This window comes from Coregonus clupeaformis, chromosome 8 (assembly GCF_020615455.1).
Source record: "Coregonus clupeaformis isolate EN_2021a chromosome 8, ASM2061545v1, whole genome shotgun sequence".
Taxonomy (NCBI): domain Eukaryota; kingdom Metazoa; phylum Chordata; class Actinopteri; order Salmoniformes; family Salmonidae; genus Coregonus; species Coregonus clupeaformis.
In genome coordinates, this window is record NC_059199.1 from 13,946,937 (window position 1) to 13,964,049 (window position 17,113).

The following is a 17,113-nucleotide window of genomic DNA, read 5'->3' on the forward strand; positions in this document are numbered from 1 at the left end:
CCACTGCCGGCCACTGGGCTTCTGGGCTTCTTCTTCCATATTTGGTAGTGAGTGGAAACGCCAAGCGGATGCTTCACATTTATACATCCGGTGAAATATCTGCCTCATTGTTCTATCTGTGCTTCCTCTCAGATATGAAGAAGAACAGTTAATGGCCGTGTTCGAGGGTGATGGCTAAAAGGGATCCAGCTTTTGTCAAATGAACCTTCTAGCCGTGGATGTGTTCAAGAGTCAAAACCGCAATGTATCCTGGGTCAATTGTGATGACTGACTGTTTAGCAAATAAGAATGAGTTGTTACTTATGATGCAAGGTGATTTGTAGATGAGTCAGTCGACTGCAGTCGTTTTGATGCTCTCGAACACGGCCGATGTTTCTTCCGCATCAGTAGAGCGGCACTGTGAGCTTCGGCTTTTCTCCCCTTAGAACTCTAAGGGGTATGTATGTACTTTTTAAATAGATTTGTGAGACTATTGGCACAGTCCAGTGAATGTTGTTTTTCCGAGTTATGTTAGTGGGGACAACAAATCCTCCGCATTTGAAACTATTAAAATGAGCTTTTCCAAAAGTCTCTCAATAGTACTTTAGTTGATATGCACCAGAGCTGTCAAACTGCATGTTTTATTGAGTACCATAGTCCAGCCATAACAAACGGAATTTTAAAACTACTTCATAATAAGGTCTGAGTTTCGTGTAGGCTTACCCTTGCGTGACATTTTGAAAACCGCACAAATGTCTCTCGGACAAGATAATAATTAACGTAGCACATTTTTGAGTAAATTGAGGCGAATTCACGGCTATCAAAACGTCACGCCAATGTTAGCTTACACCAAACACAATTAATTTGATTTTTTTGGAAAATTCATAATGAAAAATAAATGGCGGCAAACACATTAGAACCATTTCCGTGTTTGTATGGGTATTATGACGCGTCCACTGTTGTACACTATTTCAGAAAAGAGTACAGGAGTTCTATTATTTATGTATTGTTCTCCTAATAAACTCCACCCGATTGTACTGTACAGTACACTCTTAGATTAAAATATATATATATAGCCTACAAAAGGGTTCTATATTCAAGCAATAAGGCCCGAGGCGTTGTGGTATATGGCCAATATACCACAAACCCCAAAGGCGCCTTATTGCTATTATAAACTGGTTACAAATGTAATTAGAGTAGTACAAATAAATGTTTTGTCATACCCGTGGTATATGGTCTGATATACCACGGATGTCAACCAATCAAAATTCATGGCTCAAACCACCCAATTTATAAAGAACCTTTTAGGATGCCATAAATGAATCAAGCAACGTGTACGCTGAACAAAAATAGAAATGCAACATGTAAAGTGTTGGTCCCATGTTTCATGAGCTGAAATCAAATATCCCAGAATTGTTCCATACGCACAAAAAGCGTATTTCTCTCAAATGATGTGCACAAATTTGTTTACATCGCTGTTAGTGAGCATTTCTCCTTTGCCAAGATAACCCATCCATCTTGTGCTGGGGACAATAAAAGGTAACTGTAAAATGTGCAGTTTTGTCACACAACACAATGCCACAGATGTCTCAAGTTTTGAGGGAGCGTGCAATTGGCATGCTCACTGCAGGAATGTCCACCAGAGCTGTTGCCAGAGAATGTAATGTTAATTACCATAAGGTTTCACAACCGCAGACCACGTGTATGTCGTCGTGTGGGCGAGCAGTTTACTGATGTCAACTTTGTGAACAGAGTGCCCCATGGCTCCCGGGTGGCGCAGTGGTCTAAGGCACTGCATCTCAGTGCTTAAGGCGTCACTACAGACCCCCTGGTTTGATTCCAGGCTGTATCACAACCGGCCGTGATTGGGAGTCCCATAGGGCGGCGCACAATTGGCCCAGCGTCGTGTGTAGGCCGTCATTGTAAATAAGAATTTGTTCTTAACTGACTTGCCTGGTTAAATAAATAAAAAATGGTGGCTGTGTGGTTATGGTATGGGCAAGCATAAGCTACGGACAACAAACACAATTGCATTTTATCGATGGCAATTTGAATGCACAGAGATATCGTATCGAGAACCTGAGGCCCATTTAAAATTGTTGCATGTTGCGTTTATTTTCGTTCAGTATAAGTATAGATTAGATATAAAGTAATCAACATTTTGGCCTACTATAAGTCCCATAATTATTTGTTTTATTTAATTGAAAAGTTGAAAACTACACTCACCACCTTGTTTTTCTTCCTCAGATGTCCCTGCGTAGATAAAATCGTCAGGAATGATGGAACACAAGATTGATTTTCAAGAACTCCTGGCCAAACTGGTTATCTCAGAGCCAACCGATCCTATTATAAAGTGTATTATTAATGATAATCTGGAGAGGCTGAAGAAATTGATTAGAGGCAAGGACATCAATGCGTTGTACCCTTGTGTTGAGTTAAAAGATGAAGTAACCCCTTTAATTGCTGCTGTTGCATTTGCAAATCAGGAGATTTGTACATTTCTTCTGGGAAAAGGTGCTAACCCCAACAAACCATCAAAGATATCTTTAGCACCACTGCATTATGCTGGACTTCACAAAGTTCCAGTTAATATAGTGACAACATTACTGGAAGCAAAGGCAGATCCAAATGGTCTGGTAGAACAACCGTTCTCTCCGGTTCAGTTAGCACATGAGAGAGAGGATATTGTAAAAGAGCTGCTCAAATCTGGAGCGTTAATGTGGCTAAATCAAGGCGTCTATCCTGCAATTGATCAGAAATTGGACACAATAATTGAAAACATTGCTAAAGAGAGTGAGTTCTTTTCCAAAATCAAGCTTTTTTTAAATGTTGTACAAGCAATAAAACAAACATCCCCGACAGATGTTTTCCAACTCTACGGACTTCACTTACTAGAGGAGAACCCCCAAACCCACCTCACTATGATTGACATGTGCTTTAACATTGAAGGTCCAAATGAAGACGAATACTTCCAGAAAGCCATTAAATGGTTGAACGACTCCAATAAACTAGTTTCCTATGTTGAAGATGTAGGCAGACGTCTGTCTACAATTCCTCAGAAATTTAGGGCAGGTGCATTGAAATCCTTATATAGAGTTGTTTGCGCCATGAAGGAAATACCTAATGAGGTGTCACTTGCCCTAATTCCTGAGTTAGTGAAACTGCTTTCCTGTAAAACAGAAGATTATCTTGTGCCATTGATCGTTGTTACACTCTACGGCATCACACAGAAGACAAAAAACAAGGATCGTTGGAGCAAGTCTGACCTTGAGAAAATATGCAAGCACATTGTCCCATGCACACAGAGGGAGGGTTATCCCTCTGAATTGAAGATGTATGCCTATGCCTTGCTAGCAGATCTTTACACATTTAGTTGTGTTCCTGGTTACATCATCTGTCTGGGACTGACTCCGGTACCTGAAGAACTACTTAGCTGGGGAAGGGATGAAAACCTGAAAGAAAAACTGAGAGATCTAAACAAGTCCTTAAAGAGACAATATTCAGTCTCCAACTCAGCAAGTGAAGATTCAAAAGACAGTAATTTGTCAGAAACCAAGAAGAAGAAGAAGAAGAAGAAGAAGAAGAAGAGGGGAGAGGCAGAAAACCAAGACACACCAAAAGAAGAGACAGGCACACAAGAAAATAATACATGTTTAGCCTTCAATACTTCATATACTCCTGTTGAGGAATCTGGCCTTGCTGGAAGTTCAAGTGTGGAGCCGTTCCACCCCACCACTGACACGCCACCATTACAGCGCAAATGGCACAAAGTCAGCAAGCGGTGGGAGACACAGTTAGAGAAGCTTGCCAACATGGATGAAAGTAAAGTTTATAGGGTAGGAAACCTCACTATTGTAGATGATTCGGAATTCTACATAGCAAAGGGAAGTGATGGAACTGAGGTCTTCTTGGGCCTGAGGGATGATGGCACTGAAGTAGCCATAAAGAGAATGATCAGGTCCAACTATCAAGTTCTCAAGAATGAGGAGGAATTCTTACGTCTTCCTAAACTTGATAATCCATACACTGTAAGATATGTTGACTTTGCAGAGGATACAATCTTTGGCTACCTTGTTCTTCAGCTCTGCGAATACACCTTGGATGAATACATCAAAGACCACTTACCAAAGGACAACCCTCATGTTCTGAAGGAAATTGTACATGACATTCTCTCTAGTCTAGGAGTGCTTCACAGTAAAGACACCAACATACTCCACAGGGATATCAAACCCCAGAATGTTTTGATAGGTAAGACCACATTTTATTATGTCTTGACTTAATCTACTGTTTGCAGAGACAGCAGAAGACACAAACCAATGAGCAACAGTCAGGGAGTAATGGGAAAAGCATTGAGGATAATATGTTGTCATATGGACACTATTTTGAATTCAATGTCCGTTTTAAACATCACTGATCATTGGAATAAAATATAATATGATACAACAATGTCATTCTATAATTTAACAATAATGATAATGGTGATATTTTTAAACCACACGTCATTATTAAACTGTTAACATGGTTTTCTCAACAGATGTTACCGGCAGGGCAAGATTAGCTGATTTTGGTATAAGTCGACAATGGACCCCGGGACAAACAACTGTAAACACAAGAAGTGCCGGAACAAAATGCTGGATGGCCAGGGAAACTTTGGATGAAGACAGCGATATCAGATATAAGCGGAGCACTGATATTCAGGTTTGTGTAATGAAAATAGGTAACCATATCTTGGTTTCCATAATGTTTTTCTTCTAATTGGTCAAACGCTTACTGTCATTTTCAGGTGGTTGGGATGCTGACATATTACATCCTCTCTGGTGGACACCACCCCTTTGGCAGAGGTCCTCGATGTGAGGGCAACATTCTAGATGGGAAGTACAATCTGGATCACGTTGTAGATGACGTTGCAAAGGACCTCATTGAGTGGATGATCAACAAAGACCCCAAAAAGAGATCTACTGTGGAGGAGACCTTGGATCACCCCTACTTCTGGGATGAGGAGAAGTAAGAAGAACTGCTAATACTAGTCAATCAAAAGTTTGAGTTAAATGGGCAATCTGGGATTCATCCGGCCCTTTTTTTGGTAAACAGCTGAGGGATGCAGCTGGAGAAATATAGCCACTCTTACATTTCTAGATGGAGCTATGGCTGCAAATACTGACCATCCATGAGATAACTTATCACACAGATAAAAATGGATAACTTGTTAAGATGCTTGTTAGGATGCTTTAGCTTGAGCACAAGAAGAGCCAATGCCCAAGTATATAAAATGTGCTACATGTATATATTGACTAGACATTTTCTACTGTACATTGTTGTCTTTCAGGAGAGTTGAGTACTTGAGAAGAATTGGGAATGAGAAGGAGGTCGGGAAGTATCGTGATGCTGACCCACAGCTTCTAGAAGCTCTGGAACAAAGTGCTATGGAGATAACCTTCTGTCAGTGGAGATCCAAGGTGAACCAGATGTCATTTTATTAAATTGATACTGAACAAAAATATAAATGCAACATTCAACAATTTTATTGATTTTACTGAGTTACATTTCATATGAGGAAATCAATCAACTGAAATAAATTCATTAGGCCCTAACCTATGGATTTCACATGACTGGGAATACACAAAAAAAATGGGCCTCAGGCTCTTGTCACAGTATTTTTGTGCATTCAAATTCAAATGGATTTGTATTCGTTGTCCGTAGCTTATGCCTGCCCATACCATTACTCCACCGCCATCATGGGGCACTCAGCAAACCGCTCGCCCACACGACGCCATACACGTGGTCTGCGGTTTTGAGGCCTGTTGGACATATTGCCAAATTCTCTAAAACAATGTTGGAGGCGGCTTATGGTAGAGAAATTAACATTACATTCTCTGGCAACAGCTCTGGTGGACATTCCTGCAGTCAGAATACCAATTGCACACTCCCTCAACTTGAGACATCTGTGTCATTGTGTTGTGTGACAAAACTGCACATCTTAGAGGGGCCTCTTATTGTCCCCAGCACAAGGTGCACCTGTGTAATGATCATGCTGTTTAGTCATCTTCTTGCGATGCCACACCTGTCAGGTGGATGGATTATCTTGGCAAAGGAGAAATGCTGACTAACAGGTATGTAAACACATTTCTGCACAAAATTATAGAGAAATAAGGTTTTTGTGTGTATCAAACATTTCTGGGATCTTTTATTTCAGCTCGTGAAACATGGGACCAAAGCTTTACATGTTGCGTTTATATTTTACTTCAGTGTACTTACCTGTACATGTACACTGAGTGTAAAAAAACATTATGAACACCTGCATTACATAGACTGACCAGGTGAATCCAGGTCAAAGCTATGATCCCTTATTGATGTCACTTGTTAAATCCAATTCAAACAGTGTAGATGAAGGGGAGGAGACAGGTTAAAGAAGGATTTTTAAGCCTTGAGACAATTGAGACATGGATTGTGTATGTGTGCATTCAGAGGGTGAATGGGCAAGACAAAATATTTAAGTGTCTTTGAACAGGGTATTTTAGTAGGTGCCAGACAACGATTTATGTCAAGAACTGCAACGCTGCTGGGTTTTTCATGCTCAACAGTTTCCTATGTGTATCAAGAATGGTCCGCTACCCAAAGGACATCCATCCAACTCGACACTGTGGGACGCTTTCCACACCTTGTTGTTTTGTGTTCACAGTTGCCGTCTGATTTGATGAATAAGATGGAGGGCAAAAAGCCCTATCCTGAGAACATGTTGGGGTTACTATGCTTCATACGCAACCTACATGAGCACTAGTAAGTAAGACTCATGTTTTTCCCAGTACTCAAAGTTTTCAGTCTCTTACCATTGAAGGTGGCTGAGTGTTTGTTTCTCCTTCTGCAGCGCTGAGGATTTAGAATCTGTTGACCTGATGAAGATGTTCCCTGATCTCTTTGGATGCGTTTACATGTTAGCCAAGAAACAGGGCTGGAATTCAAGGCCTGGTCTGAAAAACATGTTTCAGAGAGATCTAAGCTCATGATTCTGAAATGTAAACTATATGTAATTTGGACTGATGAAATATGAACTATTGTCATACTTTTGACTCTTTATAGGTAGAGCCAGTGATCTCAACTGTCTCAAGGACATTTTATATTCTATATTTTCACTGATAGATCTAATATCCATATGATTTTTACAAATCAAGACGATTATACATGATTATAGCATACCTATCATGGGGGATTTGAATGTAAAAGATAACCTTGTGAAATCCTCATAAGGCTATTTGTTTACTTGTTTCAGTTTACTTATTACACAAAGCATTGATATGATAGCAATTACTTTTCAACTTTATTGTTCACTACAGTAGTTTTTTTATACTGTCTTTATTAAAGGTATCTAGTTGGTTTTGTCCAGTGTTGTCTACTTTTAGTTTTACATTTCAACACAGCTGGTAGACAACATAAATTCATGGTTGTTGTTATTTGAAGGTTTACAGGAATTGTAATAATATAAATTATCTGTGAGATTTTTTAGGGATGTCTGGATCAAAGTATTTACATTCTATCGTTATTTTTATATCTGTGTTTTGCTTGATATGAAAATGAAGTCTGCCGAGTGTGCATTGAAACAGCTGTATTGCTCTCTCTATTCAGTGATGTATCAATCGAGGAGCTCTGACTCCCTATTGTGGATAGAACTGAGAATCAACAGTTTTCTATGAATCGAACAGCACAATAAAAGATTCCCGCAAGTCTCAATATAATTAAAGGTATCAAATAGCTAAATAGAAGTGTATTTTTTTTTTACCCACTCGTAGATCCCCGCCCACCTGCAACAGCTGACAGAGATTACAGATCGCAGCAGCAGTAACACCAGCAGCCCCAGATAAATATAGACCTCCTTCCTGGTATAAAGCCACAATCAGCCACATATCCAGTACCAGATCAACCACAAGAAAACAGACCTCAGAGAGTCGTCAGGAATTCTGACTCAGGTTAGGTGACGCTGGGTTGTCGCTCCTGCATGGTGTCTGTAAACCTAAACGCCACACCTTTGTGCTTGCTATAGCTCTTCAATACCCAAGCACAGACAGCATTTGTCTTCTGTTCCTCTTTGAAACCAAGAGGTCTAGTCTGTTTTAAGTATACACACCCTTCCATTCTAATTCCCCTGCCTCCAGCACACTTTTTAAAATGATGTATCATTTCAGCCAATAGTTTTGAAAGTAGGGTTCACGAGCCAAAACGAGTCCCTGAAAAATGTGCACAATTGTGTACTACGCCACCCATTTCGTATTATATGTTACGTCCTGCAATTTATTTCTGTGCAATTTGGATGATATGATACGAATTCCAATTTGTACAATATGTTTCGAATAAGTTCATAAGGTCCCGGACCTCATCTTTAACTTCTTGGCAGACCGCTTCAATGGCCCAAACTTCAGTGGAGTGGCCCAACACCACAGGAGTTATATTGAGAGATATTACTGTTTGTTGTTTGCGTCATCCCTAAGAATCTATTCAGACAAATTCAAGCCATAAGAGAAAGTGAGATCGCAGCCCTGTTCTTTAGTGCCATCTCCTGGCTGCTGAGGTGGTGCACATCTAATCTATGCTTTCCACCAGGCCTGCTGCTGGGTCCTATGAAAATGAAGACTTTCTTTTGGCTCCAGTCTGAGACAATGGGACGGACATGGCTCAGCACTGCACTGAAGTCCCTGCTGCAGTAATTCTTCCAGTGTTGACAACTACTTCTGCTTTCATCAATTACCCACAGCGCTGCAGTAAAAAGTATAGGTTTTGACCTCATTTACCTCTGTTGGTTTCTCATGTCTCAGCTCTTTGCAGCACAACATGACTTCTATTACAGCAGTTTCACATCACCTAGAATGCTCTATGCCTTCCCTGAATAACGCCACTGGTGTAACGGATGTCAGCAGATCTAAAGCATTACAGGAATAACTTATATTGTCTCTTCCTCATTAGTAGAGCAGGTACTATGAGCTATAGCCTGAAAGTGGAGATTTCTCCTCTAGAACTCCAAGAGTTACTTACTTTTTGAGGAATAAGGTTTATTTTTTTTAAAGCTGTACAGTGCACAGAATGTTGCTCTTTTCAAGATAAAGATTATGGCAAATGACTGGTATCCCACAGAAAGTGTTGGCTGCAATTGTTTCCCATCAGGATCTCATCATTCGGATGTCTTTTGGCATGTTTTTGTATTTCAGATGTTCATTGTTGCTGTGACTCTTCCCACCTCATGATATCCTGGATGGTTATGCAAGTGGAAACAATTCCTAATTTTGCATTTGACACAATCACACAAATTAGTCGGCTTTTCCACACAAGAATGGTCAGTAAGCGTTTCACTGTTTCTAATAAAAATGTATGTATTTCAACTTAATCTATCAAATATTTGACCAGCACCAATGGTAACTTCTAGTCTTCAATGCCATAAACTGCATTAACAACCGGTTTAAATATTAAGTTATGCAATCTTTGGAAGAGACTTTAGTCAGGTAAAGCCACCACACCTTTATATGGTATGCACCACAGTTGTCAAAGTTAAAGCTTTAGTTAATAAGTATAGTTTTATTCAAATATCCTCATGTTATATAACTCCCATTACATTTTGATTTAATTGAAAACTATACTTACAGTTTTGGTCAAATATATTGGCACTCTTGCAATTTTCTTAAATAATTCCCTATTTCCTCTAAAATAATAATAAATAAAAAAAACGTTTGGACTCCACACCTTGTTATTGGATTTTCAACATTACAGAACCAATTGAATTTTTGTAAACTTAAGTTTACTATTTTAATTGAGAAAATAAAGACAGCTTTCGCCAGAGGTTTTAGATGTGACTCAGATCTGGACTCTTCGCTGGCCACTCCACAACAGTGAAGTAGCAGTTAAGATAACTAATTGTGTTTGCATGGGATGCATTTGCATTGAGTAAGGCTGTCAGCATATGGCTAAAACACTAAATGTACCAGATATCAGTCTAGGTTGGCTTTCAGGAAGTACATTTATTGCTGTCTCTTCCTCATCAGTACAGTGGGCACTGTGAGCTTCGGGCTGAGAGAGGACATTTCTCCTCTAAGTAATGAGAGGTAAATTCATTTTAAGAATAAGGTTTGTATTTAAGACTGTTCTGTTCAGATGGCATCAGGGTGTATCACTGTTTAGAATATGGGTGGGGAGCGATGGACTGAATTATTATTGTAATTTCAGGTGGTCTACTACACTCCTTCTGGTGGACACCACCCCTTTGAAGATCCACTTGGTGATGAACTTGAACATAATGGAAACATAATCAAGGGGACTTACACACTACAACATGTGTCAGGTGAGGTGGCAAAAGACCTGATTGAGTGGATGATCACTGAAGACCCTGAGAAGAGACCTACAGTGGAGGAGACCCTGGATCATCCCCTCTTCTGGGAACCACACAGGTGAAAATCCGTATATTTCTCACTTGAAAAGTTGTTTTATTAGTATGGCACCCTGTATAATAGGTAATAATGAAAATAATAATAATAAACCACATTTCATACATTGCACTCAACACACAAACTAAAGCTAAACATAGGGAGAAATTCTAGTTACATTTACACGATTGACACAGTGACACAGTTATAACACAATTATAATACTGTACATGCATAATTACAATAAATTATTCATATTCTTCAGATGTATTAAGGCATTAAAGCAATGTAATATGTTTAACAACTCAAAAAGCAAGTGTAAAGGGAGTTAGCTTTCGAAAACTTTTGTGGACTTCATATGATTATTATTATTATTATTATTATTATTAGTCATTTAGCAGACGCTCTTATCCAGAGCGACTTACAGGAGCAATTAGGGCTAAGTGCCTTGCTCAAGGGCACATCGACAGATTTTTCACCTAGTCGGCTCGGGGATTAGAACCAGCGACCTTTCGGTTACTGGCACAACGCTCTTAACCACTAAGCTACCTGCCGCCCATCATGCAAGATTGGCATCATCCATGGCTTGAAATTCTTACCTTACATAGACACTTTACATTTTAGTCATTTAGCAGACGCTCTTATCCAGAGTGACTTACAGTTAGTGAGTGCATACATTTTTATTTTTTATACTGGAATCAAACCCACAACCCTGGTGTTGCAAATGCCATGCTCTACCAACTGAGCTACATTCCTGCCGGCCATTCCCTCCCCTACCCTGGACGATGCTGGGCCAATTGTGCGCTGCCCCATGGGTCTCCCGGTCGCGGCCGGCTACGACAGAGCCTGGATTCGAACCAGGATCTCTAGTGGCACAGCTAGCACTGCGATGCAGTGCCTTAGACCACTGCGCCACTCAGGAGGACACTTTTGCCAGAGACTTACACCTATTTGCATCACTTGATGGGGGGTGGGAAAGGTTTGACAACCAGTGATGGGAAGAATTATGAGGCAGTGCCATTCTTAAACTGATGAACCCTAGGAGGAGCAGGAGAATGAGAGGACAATTCGAACATGGACATATCTCCCCCTATAACTAGTTACAAATGTATTAATGTACACTGTTGTTTGATCAGGAGATTGGATTACTTTATCAAAATTGGGAATCAGGATGAGGCAGAGAACCATCTTAATGCTGACCCAGAGCTCGTTCAAGCTCTGGACCAAGGTGTTGAGAAGAGATCCTTCTATCAGTGGAAATCCAAGGTTAGCCAGACAACATTTTATTCACTACTTACCAGCACATTTATGAGTGTAATGCAATATTGACGTATACAGCAAATCTTTGTCTTCACAGCTGCCCCATGTGTTGATCCAGAAGATGGATGGTAAAAGGAAGGCCTACACTGACAGCACATTGGAGTTACTGCGCTTCATACGCAAGCTAGATGCACACTAGTAAGTCAAAATACAACAATTACTGTTAGTAAATTTCAAATTGCTTTACATTTCAATCAATTGAGGAATTGAATAGATATTGTATTTCTGTTAATAAAATCTGCCTCTGTAATTGACGATACAGTATGTTGAAACTGTGCCCAACACTGAGCATCTTCACTGACTTATCATAGACAATGGCTTTTGTATTTTCTGTCGTTCTGCAACACTAAGGTTGCGGATAAGGATGCAGATCTGGCCTGCTGTGTTTGCAAAGAACTGGTGACAACGTTTCCTGATCTCTTTGGATGTGTTTACAAGTTTGCCAAGAAACAGAACTGGAATACAATAAGACCTGATCTGATAAATCTTTTAATGCAGAGGAACTAAGCTCATGATGCTGACATGTATGTGTTTACACACAGTCCAATTCTGATCTTTTGCCCAATTATTGGCAATAGAGCTGATCTGATTGGTCAAAAAAGACAAAAAATATCAGAATTGGGCTGGCTGTGTAAACAAACTTTTTTCATTTCGATATATTTATATATTCTTCAAGACAAAACTGCTCCAGATCCTTCAAGTTGGATGGGTTCCGCTGGTGTACAGCAATCTTTAAGTCATACCACAGATTCTCTTTGACTAGGCCATTCCAAGACATTTAAATGTTTCCCCTTAAACCACTCGAGTGTTGCTTTAGCAGTATGCTTAGGGTCATTGTCCTGCTGGAAGGTGAACCTCCGTCCCAGTCTCAAATCTCTGGAAGACTGAAACAGGTTTCCCTCAAGAATTTCTCTGTATATAGCGCCATCCATCATTCCTTCAATTCTGACCAGTTTCCAAGTCCCTGCCGATGAAAAACATCCCCACAGCATGATGCTGCCATCACTGTGGGGATGGTGTTCTCGGGTGATGAGAGGTGTTGGGTTTGCGCCAGACATAGCGTTTTCCTTGATGGCCAAAAAGCTACATTTTAGTCTCATCTGACCAGAGTACCTTCTTCCATATGTTTGGGGACTCTCCCACATGCCTTTTGGCGAACACCAAATGTGTTTGCTTATTTTTTTCTTTAAGCAATGGTTTTTTTCTGGCCACTCTTCTATAAAGCCCAGCTCTGTGGAGTGTACGGCTTAAAGTGGTCCTATTGACAGATACTCCAATCTCCGCTGTGGAGCTTTGCAGCTCCTTCAGGGTTATCTTTGGTCTCTTTGTTGCCTCTCTGATTAATGCCCTCCTTGCCTGGTCTGTGAGTTTTGGTGGGCGGCCCTCTCTTGGCAGGTTTCTTGTGGTGCCATATTCTTTCCATTTTTTAATAATGGATTTAATGGTGCTCCGTGGGATGTTCAAAGTTTTAAATATATTTTTATAACCCAACCCTGATCTGTACTTCTCCACAACTTTGTCCATGACCTGTTTGGAGAGGTCCTTGGTCTTCATGGTGCCCCTTGCTTGGTGGTGCCCCTTGCTTAGTGGTGTTGCAGACTCTGGGGCCTTTCAGAACAGGTGTATATATACTGAGATCATGTGACAGATCATGTGACACTTAGATTGCGCACACAGGTGGACTTTATTTAACTAATTATGTGACTTCTGAAGGTAATTGGTTGCATCAGATCTTATTTAGGGGCTTCATAGCAAAGGGGGTGAATAGATATGCACGCACCCCTTTTCTGTTATTTATTATAATTTTTGGTTTTCATTTTACTTCACCAATTTGGACTATTTTGTGTATGTCCATTACATGAAATCCAAATAAAAATCCATTTAAATTACAGGTTGTAATGCAACAAAATAGGAAAAACGTCAAGGGGGATGAATACTTTTGCAAGGCACTGTAGGCCAGCAGTGTATAAAAAGGGTTTGCTTCTCATTATTCTATTTTAGCTTGCAGTTGTAAGCAGGCCAAGTGATTGTCATGCTTTCTGAGTGGGAGATTTTATGGAGGAATACTGTTAACTGTTGCCTATTACGGTATTTGGTCACAACTCTATGATATAGGTGCATGTAAAAGAATGCTTGACTCTGGAGCCATTAGATGCTTTCTTCAAAAATTACTGTTATTTACTGTTCAAATGTTGCATAATTCACAATGTAATCCCGCCTATTGAAATTGTATGGTTATTTTGGGTAAATGACACGCTGCAACGGTTTGGTTAACAGAACACTCTACCCTTGTTGTTCTTTTTTTGCCTTTTCACATAGCAGACTAATCATGGCAGAACATTTTAAGTATTCCTCAATTACACTGTTGCTCTAACGTAACAGCCATGGTTGTTTATTAAAAGCTTGTAATACTATTGATTAATTCCTATAAAGAAATTGAATGAATAGTCTGTCTCTCTGTCTGTCTGAAATCTATGATTTTACTTGATATTCCAGTGGTCAATGTTTGGTCTCCCTGCAGTTCAACACAATTAACTATTCAGGCTCCATATAAATCTTGAGGGGGCTGCCTGAACATATTGTGGGGGACCTGGGGGCAAAGAATGTAGACAGCCCACAAGAAGCCCTCACCTTAATTTAGGCTTGAGAGTTGCCTGTATGGTTCATATAACCAGGGGTGCACATAACTTTTTCAGTGAGTTACTCAGGTGAGTACCAGCAGATGGTGTTTGGTACTCACCATATATGTAGCGTGGTCTTAATAAGTGCAGTCTTCTTCACTGTCCTCCTCAGTGCCGCCACCACTGTCCTCCTCAGTGCTGCCATCACTGTCCTCCTCAGTGCTGCCACCACTGTCCTCCTCAGTGCCACCACCACTGTCCTCCTCAGTGCTGCCATCACTGTCCTCCTCAGTGCTGCCACCACTGTCCTCCTCAGTGCCACCACCACTGTCCTCTGCTTCAGCTTCCTGCATGGTAGATGATGAAGATGCTGCAGATGCACCTCCCTGTCCTTGGTTGAGCCTCCGATTAGCTGTCTCCATCCACAGGTCAACAGCAGGCTTTGGGTCAAATGTCTCTGTGGTCTGCTTTGACAGGTGAATGTGCATCAGTGCTGAGAGACGAGCATTTGACAGACAAGATCTGTACTTGGTTTTTATAATGTTGAGATGTGAGAATCCCCTCTCACAAGCTGCACTGCTTAAAGGCAGTGTAAGAGACAGCTTAACCACCTTGTTGATGTTGGAATAAGCATCTGGGTTACTTGTACTTACTATTTGGACCAAGTCATACACAGAAGAGGCTCCCAGGCGTTTTCCTGCCTGCTTTAAGCGCATCCATTCTGTCACAGTGGTATCTTTGTCAAGTTGCAAGGTGGCCTCATATTTCTTGAGAATGCTGCAAACTGTTGTGTTTCCAAAACTGTGGAGGTCTTGCATTTCCTGAGGCCATGTTGAAGGATCAAATACTAAGAAATGATCACATGACTTGAGGGAGTCATATCTGATTTCAAACTCTTCAATTAACCCCCTGAGTATTGTCTCTGTCAGCATCAGCATTGGAAACAGTGTGTGCCCTATGGCTTTCACCATCAAGCAGAAGTGTGAACTGTCCAATGGCCACCATGAGTTCATCCTTACATTCTCCAATGGTCAGCTTTTCCTTCTGAAACCTAATGGATGTGGTGTTCAAAATGTTGCAAATGTCAAGCATGTTTGACAGAAAGCACTGAAAACGCTCTGTGCAGATATGCTGCAAGTCACTTTTATCACTCGTAACCAGTTGCATTTTAATGGCTGTCAATAGTCTTGATATTTTTAACAGTGTTTCATGCCTCCATGCAGACCATCTGATATTATGAAACTTACCCAGTTTCACAAAGGAGATCCCATTTTCTTCACATAGCTTATTCAGTGCAGCAGTTTTTTTTGCTCCACCTTTTTGTAAATAAAACAGCATCAGCTTGACCACAGAGCGATTAAATGTCTCACAGTAAGGAACGTTGCGATCAGCTGATTTCGCGCAATTCTCCAGTGTGTGTGCGGTGCACAGAATGTGCACAAGGGAGTCTCCAACCGCAGCAAGTTGCCGGAGTTTTGGCACAACGCCGTTGTAGATACCCACGTTGACAGCAGCAGTCTGTGCACACAGCGACCAACTTTGTTGTCCAGTCATCCAAGCCTGTGTCCTGGAAAAGTCTCACAAGTCCGTCTGTTATGGCCTGTGCGGTTCGGTCAGCACCCAATTCAATCAGTCCAATAAAGTCCGAAGTAAACTCTCCGTTGCTGGACACAGACACACTGTAAACGATTTCCTGCTCAGTTTTTGTGATGTCCTCAGATCCATCAAAAAGCAGCCCCCAAAATTCAGCAGACTGCAACTTGGCTCGTAACTCCCCGCTGATGGTGTGAGCGATGCTCTGCATGATCCGTGTGCCCTCTTCACGTGAATGATATGCACCTCCGACATTTACTTCTAGCCGCTTCAGTAAAGGAACATCCTCAGAATAGGAAGACATGGGACGTGCGTGTTTAGCTTTATGGAAGGCGAGGAGAAAAATATTAAACAGAGCTTGCCGCTGTTCTTCATTCAGCTTGTCTCGCCATCTGGCAAGTGGGCGACTGGACATTTATTCTCGGCTAGCTTGTTTAGCAATGGCTTGCGCTACATTCGTGTGCTCCTTGCTCTTTTCATGTTTGTCAAATAAAGGATGGTTGAAATTCTTTGAGCCTTTATAAAATGCACCTGTTTTGTCTGCTAGATGTGGATTTGAGTGGCAAATCTTGCACCACATTTCAGTGCGCTCATCGTTAGCTTCAAGCCACTGCACATCTTGGAGCCACTTTTCCGAAAAAAGTATTTTCTTCGGCTCTGGCTCCAGTTGGCGTTTCTTTGTAGGTGGCGAAACGCCAAAGAAGCTGCTTAATGTCTGTTGCTTTTTGGACATCCCTGACAGTAGTTGACAAGCAACATGTCATGTGTAAGGTTAGATGAGAAGATCGGTCAAGTACGCAAAGGCGCGTAGTAACACAAGTGGCATTACGCATTCCTGATTTTTGTCGCGCTTGCGTACCTGCGTACCAGTTATGTGCACCCCTGCATATAACTTATCATACAACATTCATTTTCTTTACTCATGCGCCCTTTTCTGTCAAATTAGGTAATTTCTGGGCAATATTTCTGACCACATAGGGGACCCCTTTTCCCTCAAGTGCAACCCCAAAGGCAAAAGTAAATCAAATACCTTTAAGGACCTCCTCATATTCTCTTTGAGAAACTGTTCATTCTCTGCTCACTGTTTATATAAGCTACTTCAAACAAACATGACAAGAGTCCCTGAGCACCTCTCTCAATACACCTAGGATAAAATATAATTTTATTGGGAACATGTCCATCCTCTGATGTCCCTGCCCA

The 17,113-nt window shown here is 40.9% G+C and overlaps 2 protein-coding genes across 3 annotated transcripts; both read left to right on the forward strand.

Annotated features, from left to right (window-relative positions):
• The first annotated feature begins 147 nt into the window (after positions 1–147).
• On the forward strand, positions 148–7,718 carry LOC121571181. 2 transcript variants are annotated; one of them, XM_041882532.1, is made up of 7 exons: positions 148–440; positions 2,227–4,227; positions 4,514–4,677; positions 4,763–4,983; positions 5,306–5,435; positions 6,659–6,756; positions 6,845–7,718. In XM_041882532.1, the coding sequence occupies exons 2-7, from the start codon at positions 2,256–2,258 to the stop codon at positions 6,981–6,983; spliced, it is 2,724 nt and encodes a 907-aa protein (XP_041738466.1). In that variant the 5' UTR covers positions 148–440; positions 2,227–2,255; the 3' UTR covers positions 6,984–7,718. The 2 variants fall into 2 exon arrangements, with proteins under 2 accessions (XP_041738466.1, XP_041738465.1); XM_041882531.1 differs by having other exon boundaries at positions 148–436.
• Positions 7,719–10,019: 2,301 nt separating this feature from the next.
• Positions 10,020–11,838, forward strand: LOC121571023 (serine/threonine-protein kinase/endoribonuclease IRE1a-like). Its single transcript, XM_041882251.1, has 4 exons — positions 10,020–10,061; positions 10,183–10,403; positions 11,516–11,645; positions 11,737–11,838. Exons 2-4 carry the CDS (start codon positions 10,327–10,329, stop codon positions 11,836–11,838), a joined length of 309 nt encoding a protein of 102 aa, XP_041738185.1. The 5' UTR covers positions 10,020–10,061; positions 10,183–10,326.
• The last annotated feature ends 5,275 nt before the right edge of the window (positions 11,839–17,113 follow it).